This window comes from Mchenga conophoros, linkage group LG17, assembly GCF_057382185.1.
Source record: "Mchenga conophoros isolate Kocher_MC1m ecotype Shallow Benthic linkage group LG17, M_conophoros_male_GT1.1, whole genome shotgun sequence".
NCBI classification, from domain to species: Eukaryota; Metazoa; Chordata; class Actinopteri; order Cichliformes; family Cichlidae; genus Mchenga; species Mchenga conophoros.
Genome location: NC_140542.1, coordinates 9,382,814 through 9,404,997, shown reverse-complemented (window position 1 = coordinate 9,404,997; position 22,184 = coordinate 9,382,814). Strand labels below are relative to the sequence as shown.

Sequence of the window (22,184 nt, the reverse complement as noted above, 5' to 3'; positions counted from 1 at the left end):
TACAAGGGAGTAAATGATGAAGGTTAAGACTAATCTCTTGGTGTTTGGATTTACGAGAACAAAACTGTTTGTGTTCTTATGCAAGTCTCGCCTGCTGATCGAACACCTGGCAGTCTGATGGTCAGTGACCCCTCGGTCCTGCTTGGCTGACCTCAGCCTGCGAGTCATCTGACGCAGTATAAAGACACAGAGCTTTAAACGTCGCTGAGACACACTGGTTGACAAACATCCAAGACTTTTAATTCTCTGCGCCGTGGGTCTTTATCTTCAAGTTCTGCGAGAGTATTAATAATAATTCAAATAAAACCAAGAGTCATCATTATCATTATCACCACTGTCAGCTTTTATTTTGGACAAAAATGCTGAGGCTGGATTTAAGGGCTGTTTTGCTGTTGTTTTGTGTGGTAACATGTGTTTCCGGGATGAGACGAGAGTACTTTCTAAAGATAGAAGAGGTGTCGTGGAACTATGCTCCAACTGGGATGAACATCATCCAAAACCGCTCAATCCAGGACGATGAGTAAGTGCGCACGATACATTTTCCATTTTATCACAGAGTCATAAATCAATATGAAATAAAGAATCAAAATGGGTACAATTAACCCCCCCCCAACACGACATGTTAATATTTGCTTCAACAGCAATTGACAAACAGGAATGATCACATATGGTCAGCAGATACTAATATAAGAACACAGTTATAGCCTACTGAACGCATTGCACTGCATATGACAATATATAAGTTAATATGAAGACACTGTGATGAAAAAATGGCAACTATATATTTATAAATGTACTTCTTGGATAATTTGGTATCCTGGTGTTGCTCATGCTGAATCACTGTCATGGGTTATTGGTTCTTTACGTGTACCATCACAGTGTTGGTACACGTGCTTCATCTTGTAGTCACAGGACCAGACTTATCAGCATAAAATCAGTTTTTGGTGATAAAAAACTACTTATTATTTATTATAGAGGTGGAGCGTAAACTTTGCCCGGTGCTTTTGCAGCTGGCCTTTTGCACGTGTATTTGTAGGAGTTTTTCTTTATTTAATATTTAAACGAATCATGCAAAATTGATTCATTAAGTGTTATTCATTTGGAGCGAGAGGAAGGCTTGGAGCTGTTAGAGCAGTGTGAAAATTTTTAATCTGTCCCGTAACCCTTTCTTATTCCCAGAATCTCAGTTGTGCTCCTCTATGAAAACCTACTGGGCTTGTTACGAAATGATGAGAATCGAGCTGATCTGAACTTCACACGTATACAAAAGAGTTGTGTATACGTTGTTTTACTGTTAGCCAAGTTACTTTTTATAGTGAGCTGATAAGTTTGAAGTCTGACATTTTTACCCAATAAAACGTCTCTGCATGTCTTTCCTCGACAGTCACTCTGTATTTTTTTTCTGTCTTTCTTTACTTCTCTATGTCACCGCTGTTATATCACATATTGAAATGTCTGTCGGGGAATGTATGAGTGTGTTGGATTAAATGGTAAATGGCCTGCATTTGTATAGCGCTTTTCTAGTCCATAGGACCCCAAAGATTAATGTCTACATCTTGCAATAGCCTACATAGCAGGCTTTTCATATGCATCTCTACGCACAGCCTCACACAGCGCGCGTAACGGTGTTACTCAACACGTTGTCATCCCGACGCGTTGGTACGTTATGCTGTGGGAGTGAGAACGGTCTCGTTACTCGATGCGCACAGTCACGCAGTTGAGCACTTACTAACAGTATCATCATTAGCACTCAATTGTGTTTTATGTTCTTCTACACATCATATATCTTATTACAGATTTCGGTGTATTTGGGAAGTGTTCGCCAAAGTGCAGCCTTTCTCTTGGATAAATCGCGCTCCAGTCTCATATATTTTATTTTATTCATATATATCAAAGCATAAGCATATATCAAACATATAGATTCTTTTCCAGCTTCCCCTCTCTTATCTCATTTGCGGTGCTATTTCAGGAAGAAAGATCCTGCGCATTTTTGCCATTGGGACCTTAACCTTTTAGTAAATCTGACCCATGATGTCATTTGCGGAAAAAAGAGTGTTAGAGACACTCAGTCTCTCTAGAAGCTTTACGTGTTTTAACTTACATAAGGACACATACACAAAACCACTCTCATGCATCTCTGCCTGAACCCCTCAACAGAGAAGCCTCCGTCTTTTTAAAGAGCGGTCCGCAGCGTATCGGCTCAACCTACAAGAAGGCTGTTTATAAGCAGTACAGCGACGCCACCTACAGGACAGAGTTGACAAAAGCAGAATGGCTGGGTTACCTCGGACCTCTGTTGATGGCTGAGGAGGGCGATACACTGATTGTCCACCTGAAGAACACAGCGTCCAGACCTTACAGCGCCCACCCACATGGTCTGAACTATACTAAAGGCAACGAGGGTGAGAAATGCACAAACGGACGTACTACTAGAGTGGAGTGGAAAGGTTAACACATGCGTGTGACTGTGACTGTGTTTGTGGGTTCACTCCTCAGGAGCACTCTACCCAGATGGCACGGGTCCAGAGCTGAAGCGAGATGATTCGGTACCTCCTGGTCAAACAGTGACCTATGAGTGGACCCTGGCAGAATCCCACAGCCCAACATCACATGACAGCAACTGCATGACCAGATTCTACCATTCCCACGTCAGCCCGCCAAAAGACATCAACTCAGGGCTGATAGGGCCCCTCATCGTCTGTAAGAGAGGTACATTTACTCCACTAAATTTACTTAAGTACAACTTTAATATATTTTATTTATAGTCCAGTGTCTTTCAGAGCCAAACATTCTACCTTTTACTCTTGTTAACATTATGTAACTATGTTTACATTATAGATTCATAATAGAACACAATAGACAGTTTTTAAAAATGTGTTTATTTTTATATTTATATCTATTTTTCATCCCCCTTTTCTTTTGTATTGTAAAGCACTGCCTGTCTTTCTAAATGTCCTCTCCTCTGCAGGAACTCTGGACTTACATGGCGATAGTTCAGCAGACTACCAGTATGCTCTGCTGTTCATGGTGTCAGATGAGAACTTCAGCTGGTACCTGGATGAAAACATCAGGACATACATCACAAATCCTGCCAGAAACCTGAAGGAGGACGAAGACTTCATTGAGAGCAACAAGATGCATGGTGAGAGGAAGCATCAGAATCAGAAAGACTTTATTTATCCCAATTAACATATCATGCTAACAATTAGCATATCACCAGCATGCACACTTACAAGCTTGCATTTGCATCCCTGCACCATTTTACCCTCGCTATGTATTACAGGTATTAATGGTTTGCTGTATGGTAATCTTCGTGGACTGAGCATGTGCCAAGGCAACAAGATCCAGTGGCATTTGTTTGCATTAGGCAATGAGGTAATCTATGTTATATTATCACATCTCTATTCTTAATATTACTGTTACAGAGAATATTTTCAAAATATTCAACTGAGCATTTAATCTAAACATTTAGTTCAATTTATAATGTTTACAAACATTTAGAAGAACAGGTTGGTTCTTTTAGGGGGTTCCAAAGTGGATCATTTGCCTCTATCTCACCCTGTTCCCTGCTCACACTGACCCTCCTCTTTCACTTTATACATGAATCTTCTCTGTTGTCTTCCTCTTTCTCTCCTGCCTTTCCTTCCTCTGCACATGTCCATAATATCTCCATCTCGTCTCTTGAACTTTGCCTCCAAACAGCTTAACCTGAGCTGTCCTTCTGATGAACTCATTTCTAATACGGTCCATTCTGGCCACTCCCCACAAAAATCTCAACACCTCCAGCTTGGCCTCCTGTCTTTTCATTAGTGCCACAGTCTCCAAACCATCCATCACAGCAGGTTTCACTACTATCTTGGAAACCTTCCCTTTCACTCTTGCTGCTATCCTTCTGTCACAAATCACCCTGGCACTCATCTCCAAGCACACTCCACCCTGTCTACACTCGCTTCTTCACCTTTCTTGTGTGCTGTCTGTTGTTTTGGATGGTTGGCTCCAGGTATTTAATTAAACTTGTCCATCTTCCCTCCCTCTACTCCTTGCATGTTCACCTTTCCACCAGCCTCACTCTCATTAACACACATGTTTCTGCTGACATTCCTCTTCTCTCCACCTCTCCAGGCTCTCTTCCACCTACTTTCAACTCTCAGGAGACAGTCTTTCAAAGACAGAAGGGGCTGTGGGCATTATCCTAATTGTTGCTAACTAAACCATGAGACACCTGCAAATACAGTCAGTCTCACAGCTTGTGCTTTCAAAGGTTCAGCTTTTTTAAGGATTTAAGTTTGCCTTGCTGAGACTGTTGCAGAAGTTTTCTACTGATAGTCTTTAATCAGATAAGGTTCAAGTTTAATAAAAATGTGAGCATGTGTTACTTTCTGTGGTACAGATTGCTTTCATTATTATTATTGCTAGTTTCAGAATTGCAAAAAGGATTTCTAGTACATTCACCTCCTTGTGTAACATTATTGAAATATTATTTATCTACAGGTGGACATGCATTCAGTCCATTTCCATGGTCAGATCCTGACCACTATGAACCATCATACAGACACAATCAGTCTTTTTCCTGCTTTGAGCACCACAGCGGAAATGGTAGCTGACAACCCAGGACACTGGCTGCTGGCATGTAGTGTCAATGACCATCTGATGGGTGAGATTATGAATTACAATTCAGGGAAGGATACATTTCTGCACACCGATTAATAATGTATTCAACATTGTTTTTTTGTGCTTTTGTCCAGCTGGAATGCAGGCTTTGTTTGAGATAAAGAAGTGCTTCCCCAATGTCCACAAGCCCCGGCCTTATGGAGAGCAGCGACAGTACTTCATTGCCGCTGAAGAAGAAGTTTGGGACTATGCTCCTACAGTGCCTACAGATGGGTTAGTTACTGTACAAACTGACAGGAATGTAGAGGACTGCTGGTCTGCAGAGATCTTTCTTAATTTGAACTTTGCTTTTGTGTGAGCAGTGCGGCAGAAACGTTTGTAACCCGAGGTCGAAACCGCATTGGAAGCCGCTATAAGAAGGTTCGCTATGTGGAGTACACTGACAACACCTTCATGACAAAGATGCTCCGCAGCCCAGAGGACCAGCACCTTGGAATTCTGGGTAATTCAAGCTTGCGTGGTTTTGGAAAGTTTGATGTTGCTAAAATCTGAAAACAACAACAACAAAAAAAAACAAACCCAAAACCCAGAAACGAAACCCACCCACACACACACACACACAGACACACACACACACACACACACACACACACGCACGCACGCACGCACGCACGCACGCACGCACGCACACAACAGAGCTTCTCTGGAACAAGTAATGAAATCATTTTTTGATTTTAATAAAGTGAGACAATAATTAGAGCAGCCAAGTGCCAATGTTAAAAATAAAAACACAAAACAATCCAGTTGTTTCTTAATTAGTAATTACCGTGGCTCGGTGCTGTCATTGATCAGTAAGTTACGGCCTCGCTTTATTTAATCAGTTTGACAGTTCGCTCTAAGCAAAGATTACATCAAATTTCAGAGTTCATTCATACTGTAGCGTTCCCATATGTTCTCAAGAACCAGACGTTTTGATCTCAGTTTGTCCGTTTATTCGGTAACACAGGCAACTTCGGGGAGAGTGCTCTCGTACAACACCTCACTTCTGCCCCGCACAGTCACACAACAACATGGACCCCCCCTCCCCTTCCTGCACACATTAACTCCCTTTTTTCCTGCAGCACAACCAAACATGTATCTTAAAGAAATAACAACAGTGTCAACCTGTCACTGTAAAATAACATTTAACCATCGTTACAATACCTTTCGAGCTATTGCGTTTGCAGACAGAATGACACAAGCGCACAAACGCTAACAAAACCACAACTACCTCAGTTAATTACAGGTTTTTTGAATGAATTGCTTGCCAGAAATAGAGTTATTGCAATTCAAAAGCACAGCAGAGTTGTGGAACATTTCCAAAAACTGCCTTAACTCATATTTGAACAAACTCATTTGGTTTAGTGTCTTAAACCATGTTGATAATCCCTCTAATTTTATGAGCTGTTATTATTAAAAACTATATTGCACCCTTACAGCATCTTATGCACGTTGCACGTTAATGTTTCCAGGTCCTGTGTTGAAGGCTGAAGAGAAAGACACTATCAGGGTGGTGTTCAAGAACAAAGCCAGTCGGCCTTACACAATACAACCTCATGGAGTACAGTACAGCGTGGAACAGGATGGCACACTGTATCACAATGAGTTGGAAGGTTAATGCATGTACATTCATAAGTAATGCTATCAGTGTTAATATCTGTTTCATCCATCTGAACTCCTCTTCTTTTCCTCTCTTCAGAGTCTTATACAGATAAGAAACTGCAGGAGCTGAAGAGGCTGCCAAGTAAGTGGAAGTCTGCAGTTGGAGTACCATTTAGCATTTTGTTGATGCTGTTATTATTGCTAATGAGAATTCGCCATTTCTCTGTGGAAATGCGTGAGTAGGGGTGGTGACTCCTCCCCCTGCTGCTCTGGTCAGACCTGGGATGGTGCACATCTATGAGTGGATGGTGCCTGTAGGTGCTGGACCCGTAGAAGGGGAGGCTGACTGTCTGACCTATCTGTACTACTCTGCTGTGGACCCTGTTAAAGACACCAGCTCTGGACTGGTGGGGCCACTTCTCATTTGTCGACCTAAATCGCTGAAGAAGGGAGTACAGGTGAGAGGAAAGACAAAAAAAACCCCAGCAAGTCAACATATTGTGTGGTTCAGGTTACAGAGCAAGTTACATCCTCCTGAATTTGGTATTATAAAGGTAGATATATTTGGAATAAAATGATTCACACCAGGCTGTGCAGTGGACATATAAATGTTTTTTAAACTCAAATAGAATTATCAGTAAATTACACAGAAAATATTGATGACACAGGACTCGTTCTGCTGGCCTGAAACACGTGCCTTGTGTTAGACTGAAAAAATGTTGCAGTTTCTTATAACAAAAAGAATGAATCTTCCTGACATCCTGATATTCCTGACAGTGGCATGCAAAGAGGCGGATCGTCTTAAAATCAATAAAATGTGCTTTTGGCTTTAGTCATCGACTATCCACGGCTCCTGTCTCCAGCCTGGAAAATCTCTTCCTAACCTGAGTGTTCAGTCCCACTCTAACATCACAGAAAAGAAAAAAAAACAATGTTTTGTGGCCTTACTGGATTAATGAAGCAAAATCTGACACATCACCTCTTCACCTCTCTCTCTTTTCATGCAGAAAAACTATAATAAAGAGTTTCACCTCATGGCCACTGTATTTGATGAGAACCTGAGCTGGTATCTTGATGACAACATTAGGACTTTCACTACTGCTCCCAACACTGTCAACAAGGAGGACGAGGGCTTCATCGAGAGCAACAAAATGCATGGTGGGTACAGTGTGAAGTTTCATTTTAGTCACCATGTAATAGTTAAATTGGGGACAGCTATTATTATCAACTAATGTCCCTTTACTGGCTCAGCAATTCACCATAACGTACCTAATCTCTGTGTGTAATATTTCTGTGAATTTCTTTTTAGCCATCAATGGGTTCGTGTATAACAATCTCCCAGGGCTGACCATGTGTAAGGGCGATAAAGTATCATGGCACCTGTCAGGACTGGGGTCAGAGACAGACATCATCAGTCTCTACTTCCAGGGCAACCGTTTCATCTATGAGCAGAACAGACGGGACACCATCAGCGTATTCCCTCACATCTCACACACTGTCACTATGGAGCCGGACAGCATGGGTATGGAGCTTTGAACCCTTATTTATGTTGTTCTGTTTAGTTACACTTTAGGTGTGGCCCATGCATACAAAAAAGTAAAAGCCCAAAGTTCAAGTTCAAATGAAATATAGAGGAAGATGGGTTGAATTGATTTATTGGCAGCTACAGCAGCTGCCAATAGGAAACTTACATTAATCATTTGAAAATGATTGACACTACTCTCTCTTTTATTTTAAACAGAATGGCATCACAACAAAACAGATTAAACTTAATTAAAAATGTCCGACTATCTGCTGGTCTGACCTAGCAGACACATGGATTTACCTAGATGGGTGATGTCAAAGATGCACCCTGTGGGCCAGAACTGGTCTAATCAAAGGTCCACTGGATACTTTTGAAATAAATAAATAAAATATAAATAAAACTGAATTGAATTGAAGTTGCCATGACAGCGGTGTTAAGAACCATTGAAGTGGACATGAAACACTAAATGTATTAAGGTCAATTTATCCCATGAGTGCCATGTCTGTGAAGCTGGGTTTAATAAATAAGTGCTTGAAGTTACAGTTTCTAGAGCATGTGTAGCGCCGTTTTGTCCGAGTAAAGAATGTGACATCACTGGGTTGGTCTAGTTGGCTGTTGCTATCAGTCTTACATTAATTTATTAGCTAACTACAGCAGCGACAGAACTGATAATTCAGTGGAAAACAAGACTAAAACTAAAAATCAGTCGAATGACCTTCATGCAATTTAACCCCCAGTTCTACTGAGGTTCTGTCTTTTCCCAAGCAAATGCAAACAGTTTACAACATATCATATTACTATGTGTGCATCATGCCATGAATAGAAGTAGGTTTCCTACCGAAGCATGATTAGGAATCTTAACATCCATCAGCATGAGTCACTCTGATACATAAGCCTGAATCATTGCTGAATTTACATTTACAGCCTTCTTACTCAAAGACATTACCCTGAGGAAATGTGCTTAAGTCAGGGAGCTATGCTGGTGCATTTCTTTGATTTGTGACAGATTAGCATACACATATCCATTGATGGCTGCACACAAACATGCACACATTGATTTGTGACAGTAGGTTGCAGTTCTTAGTAGACTGACTCAGGGCACAAAAGCTAAAAGGTACTGTTGAAATGTTACATATTTTTAAGGCATCACAGACTGTTCATCATTTGTTTTGTTGGATAGTTCAGTAAATGGGAATGATTTCAGTAAACATGAAATACAATTACCCTTACTATGACCTTGGCCATTAAATCTTCAAGAAGTGTTGAGTGAGAAGACTTGAGAGCTAATTCCAAAAAAAGGACAAGTGTCATGATTTGGTGCATTGCAGACTGAGCTAGGAAGGTAAAAGAAAGTGTTAAGAAACAACAACATTTGGACAAAACAACAAAACCAGAGAATTTAGTCAAAAGAGCACATTTGTAAATCCAACAGTCACATTGTGTGTTACCGTATCTGCGTGTGTGTATGTGTTTTAGGTCAGTTTGAGGTGGTGTCTGCTACAGTGAACCATTACCGTAATGGGATGAGGGCCAACTACACGGTAGAGAAGTGCAGCATACTTCATCGTCAGAGTGAGATGATGTTACATTCAAAAACCTACTACATCGCTGCCATGGAAATAGACTGGGACTACGCTCCAAACCGCACCTGGGAGGTGGAGATGTTCCGCGGCATGGAGAGGTATCAGCTGTAGGGCACGAGCCTGAGAGCTGCCGTGGAAACAAATACAGTATACCAGCAGCACATATATGTAACTCTTGTGCGTCTACCTTTATACAGTATACATTATGTGTTTATTTTATGAAGCTTATGAAACATCACAGAAAACAATAACAAATTTAGTAAAGTTTAGGGAAAAAAGTGTCCCATTGTTACATGAGAATGCTCATTACTCTAAACATGCAGACTCTGAGTATCTTAATGCCTTTTATGGTAATAAACTGCTTTTGGACATTACAATAGGAACACAAAAATAACAGTGACCAACCAAACAGATGTCAGTATTATATTATAAAGTTTATTCTGTATATAGCAGAGCACTATACTATTTTTAGGATATGAAACTGTCGTAGATTGTGGTAGGAGCGCTGAGAAAGAATTAAATAGTAATGCTGGCAAATCGAGTTTTCTTTGGTTGCCTCTTATATAACAGTGAAAACTTGTTATAGTGGAACTGCAGCTGTTTTAGTAAATCAAAATGTGTTGGTGACTCTCTCGCTGCAGTCCTGCCCCCGTCTTTCTGGACAAGCAGGGTGGATTCATAGGCTCTCGTTACAAGAAGGTCGTCTACCGACAGTTCACCAGTGACAAGTTTACCAAACAGGTCGAAAGAACCGCTGACATGGAGCATCTCGGCATTATGGGTGAGTATATTGAAGAGACCACTGACACATACTGTACAAATTCATATTTTTCCATAAAGTTTTTGAAGCTCTGACGAGAATATATTGTTGGTGCAGTAAAAGCCACTGATTGTGCTACATATTGTAAATAACACATGATTAATCGTGTAACGTCTTAAGCTCCAGTTGGTACTTAAAACATTTGCCTTCTCTTTAGGTCCAATGATTCACGCTAATGTTGGAGACAAAGTTAAGGTGGTTTTCAAGAACATGGCAACCAGACCTTATTCCATTCATGCACACGGAGTCAAAACAGAAAACCCCAGCGTCCACCAAACCCAACCAGGTACAGAAATGCCTAGAAATAATAGAAGCGGATGGAACAAAGGGACACAATCAATAAACAATTTCAGTCACTGTGGAACTTTTTTATGACTTCAGCAGAATAAATGTGTTTTTTTGAGAACATAGAAAGGGCATACAGTATTCCCTCTACTCTTCTTTTCTCTAATGGATCATGCCATGTTCTTAATGTATAAATGGTGTCCAAAACATTGAAAACTACAATGTGTTTCTCAGGTGAAATTCACACCTACTACTGGTATGTCAACAAGAACACTGGACCAACAACAGAGCAAGAGGAGTGCTCTGTGTCAGCGTACTACTCTACTGTTGATGTTGCAAAGGTACGATGATGTAGGCAAGATCCAACACAGCACAGGCAACAACAAGTACTCACAGACTTACATGTTGTCCCCCTGCCCCTCCAGGACCTTTACAGCGGACTGATTGGTCCATTAGTCGTCTGCCGCCGTAGTTGGGGCAGGTGAGTATCTACATGTTCTGCTTGATGTACAGCACAGCACACATTCTGTTTATGCAGTACCACATAATAAAGTATGATAAAATATTTGCGTCTTCCAGGACTTTAGGACTGAAGAAGGAAGTGGAAGAGTTTGCACTGCTTTTCCTGGTTTTTGACGAGAATGAGAGTTGGTAAGTAGCAGATAGATTCCCTTTGAAACCTCTGCTTCCTCTATTCAGCAGGCAATACATGCTAAAATGACACAAATTTGAAGTAAAAGGATCCAACCCAATTTCTTAATTCCAATTCAAAATTACATAATCCTCCTTAAATTCACATGCTTGCAAACTCACGGAGGGTAAATCAGATGGAATGGGTGCAGCTGAGTTATGAGAGACAGGTGACATCAATCAGGAGAAGACACTTGAAAGTAAAACACAAAGCAAGGTAACTACAAAAGCAGAGTGGGACATGAACACCATAACTGAAACACGTGAAGACTGACACATGAATCAACAGAACAAAGGTTAATACAGCCATTTTTTTTTTTTTTTTGCCTTAGCTGGCTCGACAAAACCTAAAATTCCAGTAAGAGATAACAAGTATTATGATGGTGGTCATCAGCTTACCCTGTTAAGCAGTGATTTCCACTTCAGGCTCTGTATGCACTCTGCGCATTTAAAGGGGCGTTTCACAAGCCACGTGACTTCTCAAAGGAGCCCACACAAAACGATTCCCAGGAGTGTCCCCTCCTGATAACTAGAGATGTTATCAGGTGATAAAATGCTGATAACATTACAATAAATTACAAATTTATGGAGATTGATTGTGCAGAAAAAACATCGCTCTTTAAAGAAAAAAAAAAACTTTACCCTGCACAGAGCTGTAAAATAAACATTTTAATTCAAGTTAACTATTTTATCACCGATTGAGCCTCTGTTTGTTTGTTAATAAGTAATCATAAGAAGTATATCAGTATGATAAGTAATTATTAGTTAATTATTATTAATTATTATTAGTTTCTTTTTTATGAAACAGAAAACTCTGACTTTAAACTCAACACAGCTCACTAAGCCATTAATCTCACTTTGTAGGACAGTCCTCAGGAGGACAGTGACTACTACTGCAAATTCATGAACCAAACCCCAAAAAACAAAAAGAATGAAACCCATTCCTAGAAAATCACAAGGTAATGGGGCGACCGTAGTTTATGTGGTTGGGAAGCTCATCTGTAACCGGAAGGTTGCCGGTTCAAACCCCCAGCTCTCTCTGTCCTGGTCGTTGTGTCCTTGAGCAAGACACTGTACCTTACCGCCTACTGGTGTTGGCCAGAGGGGCCGATGGCGCGATATGGCAGCCTCACATCTATCAGTCTGCCCCAGGGCAGCTGTGGCTACAACTGTGGTTTGCCTGCACCAGTGTGTGAATGTGAGAGTGAATGAATAGTGGCATTGTAAAGCGCTTTGGGTGCCCATATAAATGCAATCCATTATTAAAGAAAAAACAGAGCCTCAGTCACAAAAGAGGAAATAAAAACATCGATCCAACACTAAATACGCAAACAGAATTCTAAAACAGAAGCAGAGATCCACTCTGAGGACCAGGACAGCAGGATATGATGTTTAGCTGAATTTTCCTGCAGCGCCGCCTGAAACAGGAAGGGCTGTATATTTATGACTGCTGCTTAAACTACAGGTATCTGGATGAAAACATCAGAGCGCAGATCACGAACCCTCGCCCAAACTTAAAGGATGATGAAGACTTTATAGAGAGCAACAAAATGCACGGTGAGACAAGCAGACACGTACAAAAGGATTTTTGAACGTTTTTGTTTTTTCATCTACACATAAAAATATATATTTTTTCTTTACAATGTGTGCATGTTTGTGTGCAGCCATCAATGGATATGTGTATGCTAACCTGAATGGTCTGAACATGGAGGTGGGCGATAAGGTGTACTGGTACCTAATGGGAATGGGCAATGAAGTGGACATACACACAGCACACTGGCATGGCCATAGTGTGGAATATAAGGTATATAGAAATGATTCAAAAATACCCTCTCACACAATCACACAGTATATAAACGCAGTTCACAAATGCTCTTTTCTCTGCAGCTGGGTGGAGGTGCTCACCGTGCTGATGTGTATGAGCTGTTTCCAGCCACCTTTCAGGTGAGATTTCAAAGGAATGGCTTCTTTTAAGAGCTGAGTCTTTCCTCTTTGACGTTAAGGTCTGGTGTGTTTCACTTTAACACTAGCATGAAGGTGGATGACTTTAATTGCATGTGGTCAACCATCCAAAGGAAGAGAGAAGAGAGGTTATGAAGAGAGTGCAAGCAGGGAGGAGTGGGCGGAGATGAGTGAAAGTTAGAGAGACACGGCTGAAATGCACTAAATATACACATAAGGTAACAAGGAAATGGCACACAGGATGGAGACACAGCTGAACCTAATTAGACAAGGCAACATGGAAACACAAGACCTACACAATAAAACAGGAAACTGGGGAACATGACACAGGAGTGAAGAATAGGCAGACGAGAGACATGTTGGACCGGGGAAACATGGATAAACCACAAGGAGGAGAAACAAGACACAACACACATAAGCACAAACACAGAATGGGGGCAAAGACATGAGGGGAGCCTAAATGTACAACGGTAAACATGGTGGTAATCCTGAGGTTATTCTAAGAATAATAAACCATCACACAACAAGTCATAAAAACACAAGAGACACAAAAAGCTGGGTCAAAAGCACCCAGAACCATGACAACCACCTTAAAACACAAATTCTAAGCAATTTATCCAACAGAATTAGGAAATTGAACTCTAATTGTTCTGCTATTGAGTCATGTGATTTTCTATCTACTTTCTTTTCAGACAGTAAAGATGCGTCCTCAGTATCCTGGTACCTGGCTGCTCCACTGTCACGTCACAGACCACATTAAAGCTGGCATGGAAGCCATGTACACTGTTACTGAAAAACGTAAGGAACCAGTCTGAGCAGAAAAATTCAGGCAAATAAAAACGAGGATGCTGTGTTGGTGATAACTTGTTTGTTTGTCTTTGACAGCAAAGAAGAGTGGAATCTTTGGCTGAAGGAAAAGTGAGAGACGAGTAAAAGGACGATGTCAGTGCCTCAGTTTACTAAATGCCTCCGTTAATGATGCATAGCAGAAACTTAACATGGAATCAAGCATTACCAACAGTTATTGTATAATAAAATGTCTTTTTTATAATCATTTTTGCTCAGTAACTTTTCTAAAGACTGCCAGACTGTAGTGAAAAAATAATTAAAAAATAAATTTTAAATCAAAGTTACTGTGTTTGGGTCTCAGTATCAGTACCAGGGGACACTGTGGCCTTACAGTTCACATTTATGGAGCCATCAGTCACAGTTGTCAAGATTGTCTGTTTGTGTGTGTGTGTGTAGTCTTTCCTTTTTAAGTATATGATTTGGTAATTGTGTTTGACAAAAAAAATATCTGATTTGATGAGATTATCAATTCGATTCGATTCAATTCAATTTTATTTATATAGCGCCAAATCACAACAAAAGTCGCCTCAAGGCGCTTCATAGATACAGAGAAAAACCCAACAATCATATGACCCCCTATGAGCAAGCACTTTGGCGACAGTGGGAAGGAAAAACTCCCTTTTAACAGGAAGAAACCTCCGGCAGAACCAGGCTCAGGGAGGGGCGGAGCCATCTGCTGTGACTGGTTGGGGTGAGAGAAGGAAGACAGGATAAAGACATGCTGTGGAAGAGAGACAGAGGTTAATAACAGATATGATTCAATGCAGAGAGGTCTATTAACACATAGTGAGTGAGAAAGGTGACTGGAAAGGAAAAACTCAATGCATCATGGGAATCCCCCGCAGCCTATGTCTATTGCAGCATAACTAAGGGAGGATTCAGGGTCACCTGGTCCAGCCCTAACTATATGCTTTAGCAACAAGGAAAGTTTTAAGCCTAATCTTAAAAGTAGAGATAGTGTCTGTCTCCCGAATCCAAACTGGAAGCTGGTTCCACAGAAGAGGGGCCTGAAAACTGAAGGCTCTGCCTCCCATTCTACTTTTAAATACTCTAGGAACAACAAGTAGGCCTGCAGAGCAAGAGCGAAGTGCTCTAATAGGGTGATATGGTACTACAAAGTCATTAAGATAAGATGGGGCCTGATTATTTAAGACCTTGTATGTGAGGAGCAGGATTTTGAATTCAATTCTGGATTTAACAGGAAGCCAATGAAGGGAAGCCAAAACAGGAGAAATCTGCTGTCTCTTTCTAGTCCCTGTCAGGACTCTTGCTGCAGCATTTTGGATTAGCTGAAGGCTTTTCAGCGAGTTTTTTGGACATCCTGATAATAATGAATTTAAGTAGTCCAGCCTGGAAGTAATAAATGCATGAACTAGTTTTTCAGCGTCACTCTGAGACAGGATATTTCTAATTTTAGAGATGTTGCGCAAATGGAAGAACGCAGTCTTACATATTTGTTTAATATGTGCGTTGAAGGACATGTCCTGGTCAAAAATGACTCCAAGGTTCCTCACAGTGTTACTGGAGGCCAAGGTAATGCCATCCAGAGTAAGAATCTGGTTAGATACCATATTTCTAAGCTTTTCAGGGCCGAGTACAATAACCTCAGTTTTATCTGAATTAAGAAGCAGAAAGTTAGCGGCCATCCAGGTCTTTATGTCTTTAAGACATTCCTGCAGTTTAACTAATTGGTGTGTGTTATCTGGCTTCACAGACAGATAGAGCTGGGTGTCATCTGCATAGCAGTGAAAATTTATGCTATGTCTTCTAATGATGCTGCCTAAGGGAAGCATGTATAATGTAAACAGAATTGGTCCTAGCACTGAACCCTGTGGAACTCCATAATTAACCCCAGTGTGTGAAGAGGACTCTCCATTTACATGAACAAACTGGAGTCTATTAGATAGATATGATACCACATTATATCTGTGATATCACACAGTAAATATAAATTCATGAAATTCTCAAAAGAGGAAACTTGGATTAAAGGGATGTGGAAAAAAGAAGCTGAGGAGGCTGAAGGCCAGGTTCAGTTATGGTGCTGTGCCACATGAGTAAATGATTTGTTTCCCTGCATGCTGTGTGGTGCTGCTGGTATTTATAAGTTAAGAAAATGCGGAGCGATCCGTGTAAATTGTGTGCTGAAATCAGACCTATTATTTGCATGCATTTTGAGGGCAGTAAATATACTATATGATCCTTTGAAATAATCAACAAAAATGTATTTTAAAAAACTAAAAAAAATTGAAAATGTCCAGATTTTAGTCCTTGCATATTATTATGTTTTGAGTGACTGTGCATGTTTGTGTGCAGAACATCAAATATTAAATGTGTCTTCATTTAAGTTTTCTCAAGAAACAGTGAACAATCAGACAGTTTTGACACAATCAAATACTTTGAAGAAGGAAATAAACTCATATTAGAAAACAATAAACAAGTGGTTTGATTTTGGTTCTGAGGCTATGCAGTTGTGGCAGACTGAGGCAACCGAATACAAAATGCTCCTGTGCAGAAGGAATGGGTCACCCAGACTAGACAATGGAGGGACTCACCAAGCGGTATATTAAACAGCTCAGCAAGGCTGTGCAGCAAAACCCACAGTATACACTCAGTGGTGAGCAGCTGCTGGAGTACATCATTGTGTCAGAGGATCCAGCTGTGGCCATCACAGTTATTCAGTCTTTGAGGTAAACCTCTGTAAAGTAAAAGTAAAGTGAGCTTGTTAGTCCCCATAGGGAAATAGTTCCTCTGCATTTAACCCATTCACCCAGTGAAGCAGTGGGCAGCCACCAGTGCAGCGCCCGGGGAGCAGTGTGTAGGGACGGTACCTTGCTCAGGGGTACCTCAGGGTAGCCGTTCAGTGGAGTCGAACCCCCGACCTTCCGATCATGGGGCCACCACTCTACCTACTGAGCTATCCCTGCCCCCCCCCCCCTTTTTTTTTTTTTTTTTTTTAAATTATAGGTCACTGGGTTTCCTTCTCTGAAAAGTTAATGTTTCAAAGAAACTGCAGGAACTTTTTTGTTTTACAACAATCATTGCTTACTAATTACTGACCATAGGTCTGGTTTTTCTTTTTATGTGGCCTTTTTCAGCTTTATTAGATAAATTTAGTAAAGAAATGACAGGAAAGCAGGCGCAGAGAGAGAAGACATGCAGCAAAGGACTGTGGGTCGGACTCAGCTATATGGCATGTGGGTACCCACTCGACACGCTGAGCTAAACCGGTACCCAGGTCTGGTTTTTTATCCAATTTCCAGGTCAAAATTTCTAGAAGCTAATTTCTTCTACAGATGTTAAAAACCGTTAACCGCTAAAACTTCTTAAGTTAGACTCATGCAAACATCCTCATTTAAATATCAGTCTAAGTAGACATAATGGGAGTTTTACATGTATGTTCATGTGTCATACTTTAATCATACAATCATGCTTTACGTTTAAATTAATGATTATGATCCAAAAATTGGTTAAGTAATTGTCTAAGATGTCACATCTCATTCATGTGGTTCATTTATGCTACAATTTATTTTTTAGCAAATAAAGCAAAAACATTAGTGGGAAAGTGAATTTCACAATCTAAGATCTCTAAATAATCTTAAAATATAAACAACGTTTGCAACTTTTGCACTGTTCTCTCCCGGTTACGCTTTTTAATTAGGCACTGTATTCCCTTTATCATACTTTATGTGATAAAGTATAATGAATGCCAGCTGTAAGCATGTCAGCAGTGAATGAAAACAAACAAACAAGCAAACAAACAAAAACGGGTCTTAATGGTTATGTCTGTGGGCATAGGTGTGCAATTGAGATAAAGTTCTTAAAGCACATAGAATAAACAACTTATTTAAATTTCTTGCTGTGAAACACAGCCAGTCATTTGTGACATGTGTCACAGCCAGTCATGCGGTTGTACTATAAAGCATTTGGAGTAACCAGTAAGACTGGAAAGCACTACATAAATGCCAGTCCATTGCAATACTTCAGTGAGGGCTCAGTCTGGGCCACCATTAGGTGGCAGGATTGCCACTTTAATGAATGTAAGAATTCCTGCAGAGCTGAAGACACAAATTAGTGTAAAGTAACTCAGACGTCCCAGACACGTTTATCTGTTTTACCAAGTATGAGGTCTCGTTTTCTGTAAACTTGTACATCTCTTCTTATTTCCTGCATTAAATTTACATGAGAACCATGGGAAATGTAGACTGTTTAATGCAGGTGTCACTATGCTGTATAGTATTATACTTCAAATTTCTTCTTCTGAAACCCAGGTTCCACTTTTCTTCCAGCTGATGTCACTGCTGCAGCTCACGGGGATTCTGTGATGGAAACGCAACCTTTTGAGCCTGTGTCCCACAGCGGCACCTTTAGGGTGGCTGGCTCCGCTAGCAGCAGTAAATCCACAGGTACTGATGAGAAATTCAAAACTTCAGTCGCTGCTCATCTGAAACACGCCACACAGAAGGGATCCAACAGCTCCTATAAAATGTGTCCAGAATTCTTGGAGACCATATGGTGCAAAGAAAAAAAATGCTCAGTATTCTTTAAACACAAAATGAGATGAGTTGCTTTCAGTATCCCAAACTCCTGTAGGACCCTCAAACACATTTTAAAAGTAAATATATGTTTTGACAGGCATGTGAGGGGCCAATTGTTCTCTGATTTTGCCCTTTTATTGTTGAGGGGATCTGAGATTGTGAAGATTACCTATCACATTCACACAACTGGCACAAACCAGAAATGTATATGCCACACACACACACACACACACACACACACACACACACACACACACACACACACACACACACACACACACACACACACACACACTCTGCCTTACTGAGTACAGATCAGTGTCTAAGCAGCCACCTGCAGTCCCCCATTAGCTGGCAAGGAAATGGAATTGAAAAGATTCAGACCATGAAATGTGGCCAATAATGCCAGCTCTGATCTAAACCTGTACTGAATCTCAATGATGTAGTAACCGCACTGACACATTCAGTTTGTGAAACCTTACCTGACACATCTCTCTAAGCTATGGATCTGTCCCTGCTGCCGAAGCTGGCTGAAGCTGTCACAGCTGTCCTCACTGATGCGGCTAATTTAATGCTGCGCATCAGACGGCAAACCAACAAAATCAGACGTGCTAATGTCGCAGCGGCAGCTTTATCCTTGGCATCATGGTGTTGGGTTTTTATTAAGTATTGGTAGAGATTGTGTTTCCCTTTGAGTTTGTTTGACACCTTGCCTTGATGTGCAGGTGTTATGAAATGTTGACTCAACAGTGTCCTTAAGTGTATTCTGATGTAGTTTTTTATAGTGGCCAGAGGTGGGACCAAGTCATTGTTTTGCAAGTCTCAAGTAAGTCTCAAGTCTTTATCCTCAAGTCTCAAGTCAAGTCTCAAGTAATGTCAGGCAAGTCAGAGTCGAGTCTCAAGTCACTGGTGTAAAAGTCCAAGTCAAGTCACAAGTCTGAAATTTTGAATTTCAAGTCCTTTCGAGTCTTTAAAAAAAAAAAAAAAACGAAAAAAGAATGTTGCAGTTATGCTAAATGTAAGTTAGACCATGTAATTTTAAATCTGTGTTTTTCTCAACACATGACAAAATAGTGAATGTAGAAAATATACACAAATTGTGAAATTGCACCTCTTTAAAATGCAGCTCAATTAAACCTAGCTCCAAGAATAATTTTCACCGACAGTTCTGAGATAAGCTGCATGTTATTCTTGGATGCGGTTGTAACTTCAGGTCACTGCAACAAGCCCAGGTACAGTTTACCGACGGATGGGTGCAGGACCTTGAAATGCACCGTGTAGAAAGTAAAGACCATCGTACGTATCATAAGTTTACCAGTCTCACAAATCGTCTTCATAAATACACATTCGTTAACCGTTTATTAATATAACCTTTGAGCTCAACGGTAATTAATTAGCAGTGGAAATAATTTCTGGTACGCGTTACAGAAATGTAGCAGTGACAATAATATTGTATGCTGTAATCGTACTGGGCAATTAGTGATACAAAACAACTGTTTTATCCTGTGAATAAAAGTATATGTTTTTGTCAATGTACCATAATAACAGAAGCGAAACACAATATTGTGTCAGGATAATTTACTATTTATGCACAATAAATAAAGGAGCATAGCGCGACAATTTCTGTTCAGCGCCAGACTTGCTTGTAACCTATATCACCAATTATGTTATGAAAATGACGCATTAACTACAACAGCAGACTGACCTTTGTGGGAATGCTTGGAGCAGACTAACCTGTGAGCTGGAGTGTTCTGGGACGTTATATTTGGTCTTTGAATGGCTGCAATCCAGGCCATCCGTCGCCTCTTTGTTACTTCGGAAACATGGCTCGAACAATTTCTCTTCAACGACGTAATCCGATAACAACCGATCTCTTTACCCGTCGGCTTCCCGTGGCTGTCATGCGACCGGCTATTGCAGTTAATAACACAACAGCTTCTTGACATTTTTGTGTTTCTTTTTTATCGCTGTGATTTCAATTGAAAGCCTGCGTGCGCTAGTACCTCTTGCCACGAGTTCCCAGAATCCTTTGCGGTTTTACCCCTGAATGACGTCACATTTTCAATCTCTATATAATATGCATGTTAAATTTTATATTTGGGGTGAAATATCAAGTCTTTTCAAGTAAACCGGTTCAAGTCCAATTCAAGTCCCAGGTCATTGGTGTAAAAGTCCAAGTCAAGTCACAAGTCTCAGAACATTTTTTCAAGTCAAGTCTAAAGTCATAAAATTAATGACTCGAGTCTGACTCGAGTCCAAGTCATGTGACTCGAGTCCACACCTCTGATAGTGGCTATATAAATACGGACCTCTCAAATATATTGTTTCATTAGCAAGGTTTGAAAAAGATTATAGCTTACCAGTCAAGAGAGTGAAGTAAACTGGTTAGGGAATGCAAAAATTAAGTAAAACTGATCACTATTCCTAAAATCCAAAAATGAGGACATAAATGTGGCAAGCCAAGTTACACTACAGTCTACTCTTCACTTTGATTGGCTTAATACGGATAATTAACTTCATTGTAGGGCACTTTGTTACCCACTTTACCAAGTTCATGACAAGCAGATTTTAATGAAGTAGCGCAACGTTCACGGATCGTTTGTTTGACAAATTGTTGAATGCCCAAAATGTATCTGCATATTATCGAGCTACAGAAAACGCAGCGTTAATTTTACATGGTGATCTGCATCACTCGACAGGTGCATTGATCACTTGGTTTTGTAAATGTTCACCACTTTGAACTGTGGATTCAGTGGATCCTCCTCTGAAGGAAGTAGTTAAAATGAATCACAGAAGCACTTTTGCTTAGATTTTAAAGAATTTGACCAGCTAAGCAGGCATTTATGGGTCTCTTCACTTGATTCGGATCATTCTTAGCAATATAGACGGTTCAACCACAACCTCAGTATTGTGTCCCTCTGTCTTTAATAGATTGTCTCGTTATCCACCTGATTTTACTGCCATTCCTCGCCATCTAACTCCTCATTGCAGTTATTTTTGGATTGTGTTTGGATGGATTCTTCCAGTGTTTGCCGGACTTTTTTGTTTGTCATTAATTTCCATTAGATGTATTTTTGTTTGCATTTTGTTTGCGTAAAGTTTCTGTTCAGTGATCATTTCAGGACACATCAGACCTGGCTGGTTGTGCTTATCGCAGCATTTTTAGCACTTACTCAAAAAAACTCCAGTCATAGGCATACAGCCGCTTTTAATACTTCTTGGTCAGAACCAACATAATAGTAAAAAGGCTGCAAAATTGTAGTAGCAGTAGTTAAAGTTTAAACCAGTTCCCATCAGTTAACAAGTTCTTTGTTTGACTAAAAATATTTAAAGGTAGCAAGAGGTGAAGACAGGATTAAAAAAACAAAAAAGAAAAGAAAAAAACAGCTTCCCTTCTCTCACCAATCCCACTTGGTAGAGCAGATTGCCTAGGCTCAGATGCATGTCAGTAATTAATTCATTCTGCGAACAGGAGAATTTGCAGAGAGATTTTGCAATAACAATAAACTTTCATACTGCAAACATTCAAATTAGGGTTTGTACCTTTACAAATGCTTTCAGTTCACCTACAGGCAAACAGTATTAAACCCCAAAGTTTTTATTGTTATTTTTATTACTTTCTACATATGAAGCAAGAATATGGAATTATGTAGCAAAGAAAATATTGATAAATTGCTGTAAGT

At 40.3% G+C, this 22,184-nt stretch overlaps 1 protein-coding gene across 1 annotated transcript; it reads left to right on the top strand.

The window, feature by feature from the left end:
• The first annotated feature begins 196 nt into the window (after window positions 1–196).
• Window positions 197–14,246, top strand: cp (ceruloplasmin). Its single transcript, XM_085251616.1, has 24 exons — window positions 197–520; window positions 2,158–2,402; window positions 2,497–2,709; window positions 2,969–3,142; window positions 3,284–3,375; window positions 4,492–4,654; window positions 4,746–4,884; window positions 4,974–5,113; window positions 6,123–6,263; window positions 6,350–6,394; window positions 6,496–6,710; window positions 7,260–7,410; window positions 7,562–7,774; window positions 9,254–9,458; window positions 10,002–10,141; window positions 10,338–10,466; window positions 10,700–10,806; window positions 10,891–10,946; window positions 11,045–11,116; window positions 12,621–12,712; window positions 12,820–12,959; window positions 13,043–13,099; window positions 13,810–13,915; window positions 14,003–14,246. The coding sequence occupies exons 1-24, from the start codon at window positions 360–362 to the stop codon at window positions 14,026–14,028; spliced, it is 3,222 nt and encodes a 1,073-aa protein (XP_085107742.1). The 5' UTR covers window positions 197–359; the 3' UTR covers window positions 14,029–14,246.
• Window positions 14,247–22,184: the final 7,938 nt, after the last annotated feature.

Excerpts from the sequence above, each read along its gene's own strand:
- cp (XM_085251616.1), top strand. The coding sequence starts at position 360 with ATGCTGAGGCTGGATTTAAGGGCTGTTTTGCTGTTGTTTTGTGTGGTA. Across the intron at positions 4,885-4,973 it reads CCTACAGTGCCTACAGATGG|TGCGGCAGAAACGTTTGTAA; the intron begins GTTAGTTACTGT and ends TTGTGTGAGCAG. Across the intron at positions 13,916-14,002 it reads GTACACTGTTACTGAAAAAC|CAAAGAAGAGTGGAATCTTT; the intron begins GTAAGGAACCAG and ends TGTCTTTGACAG.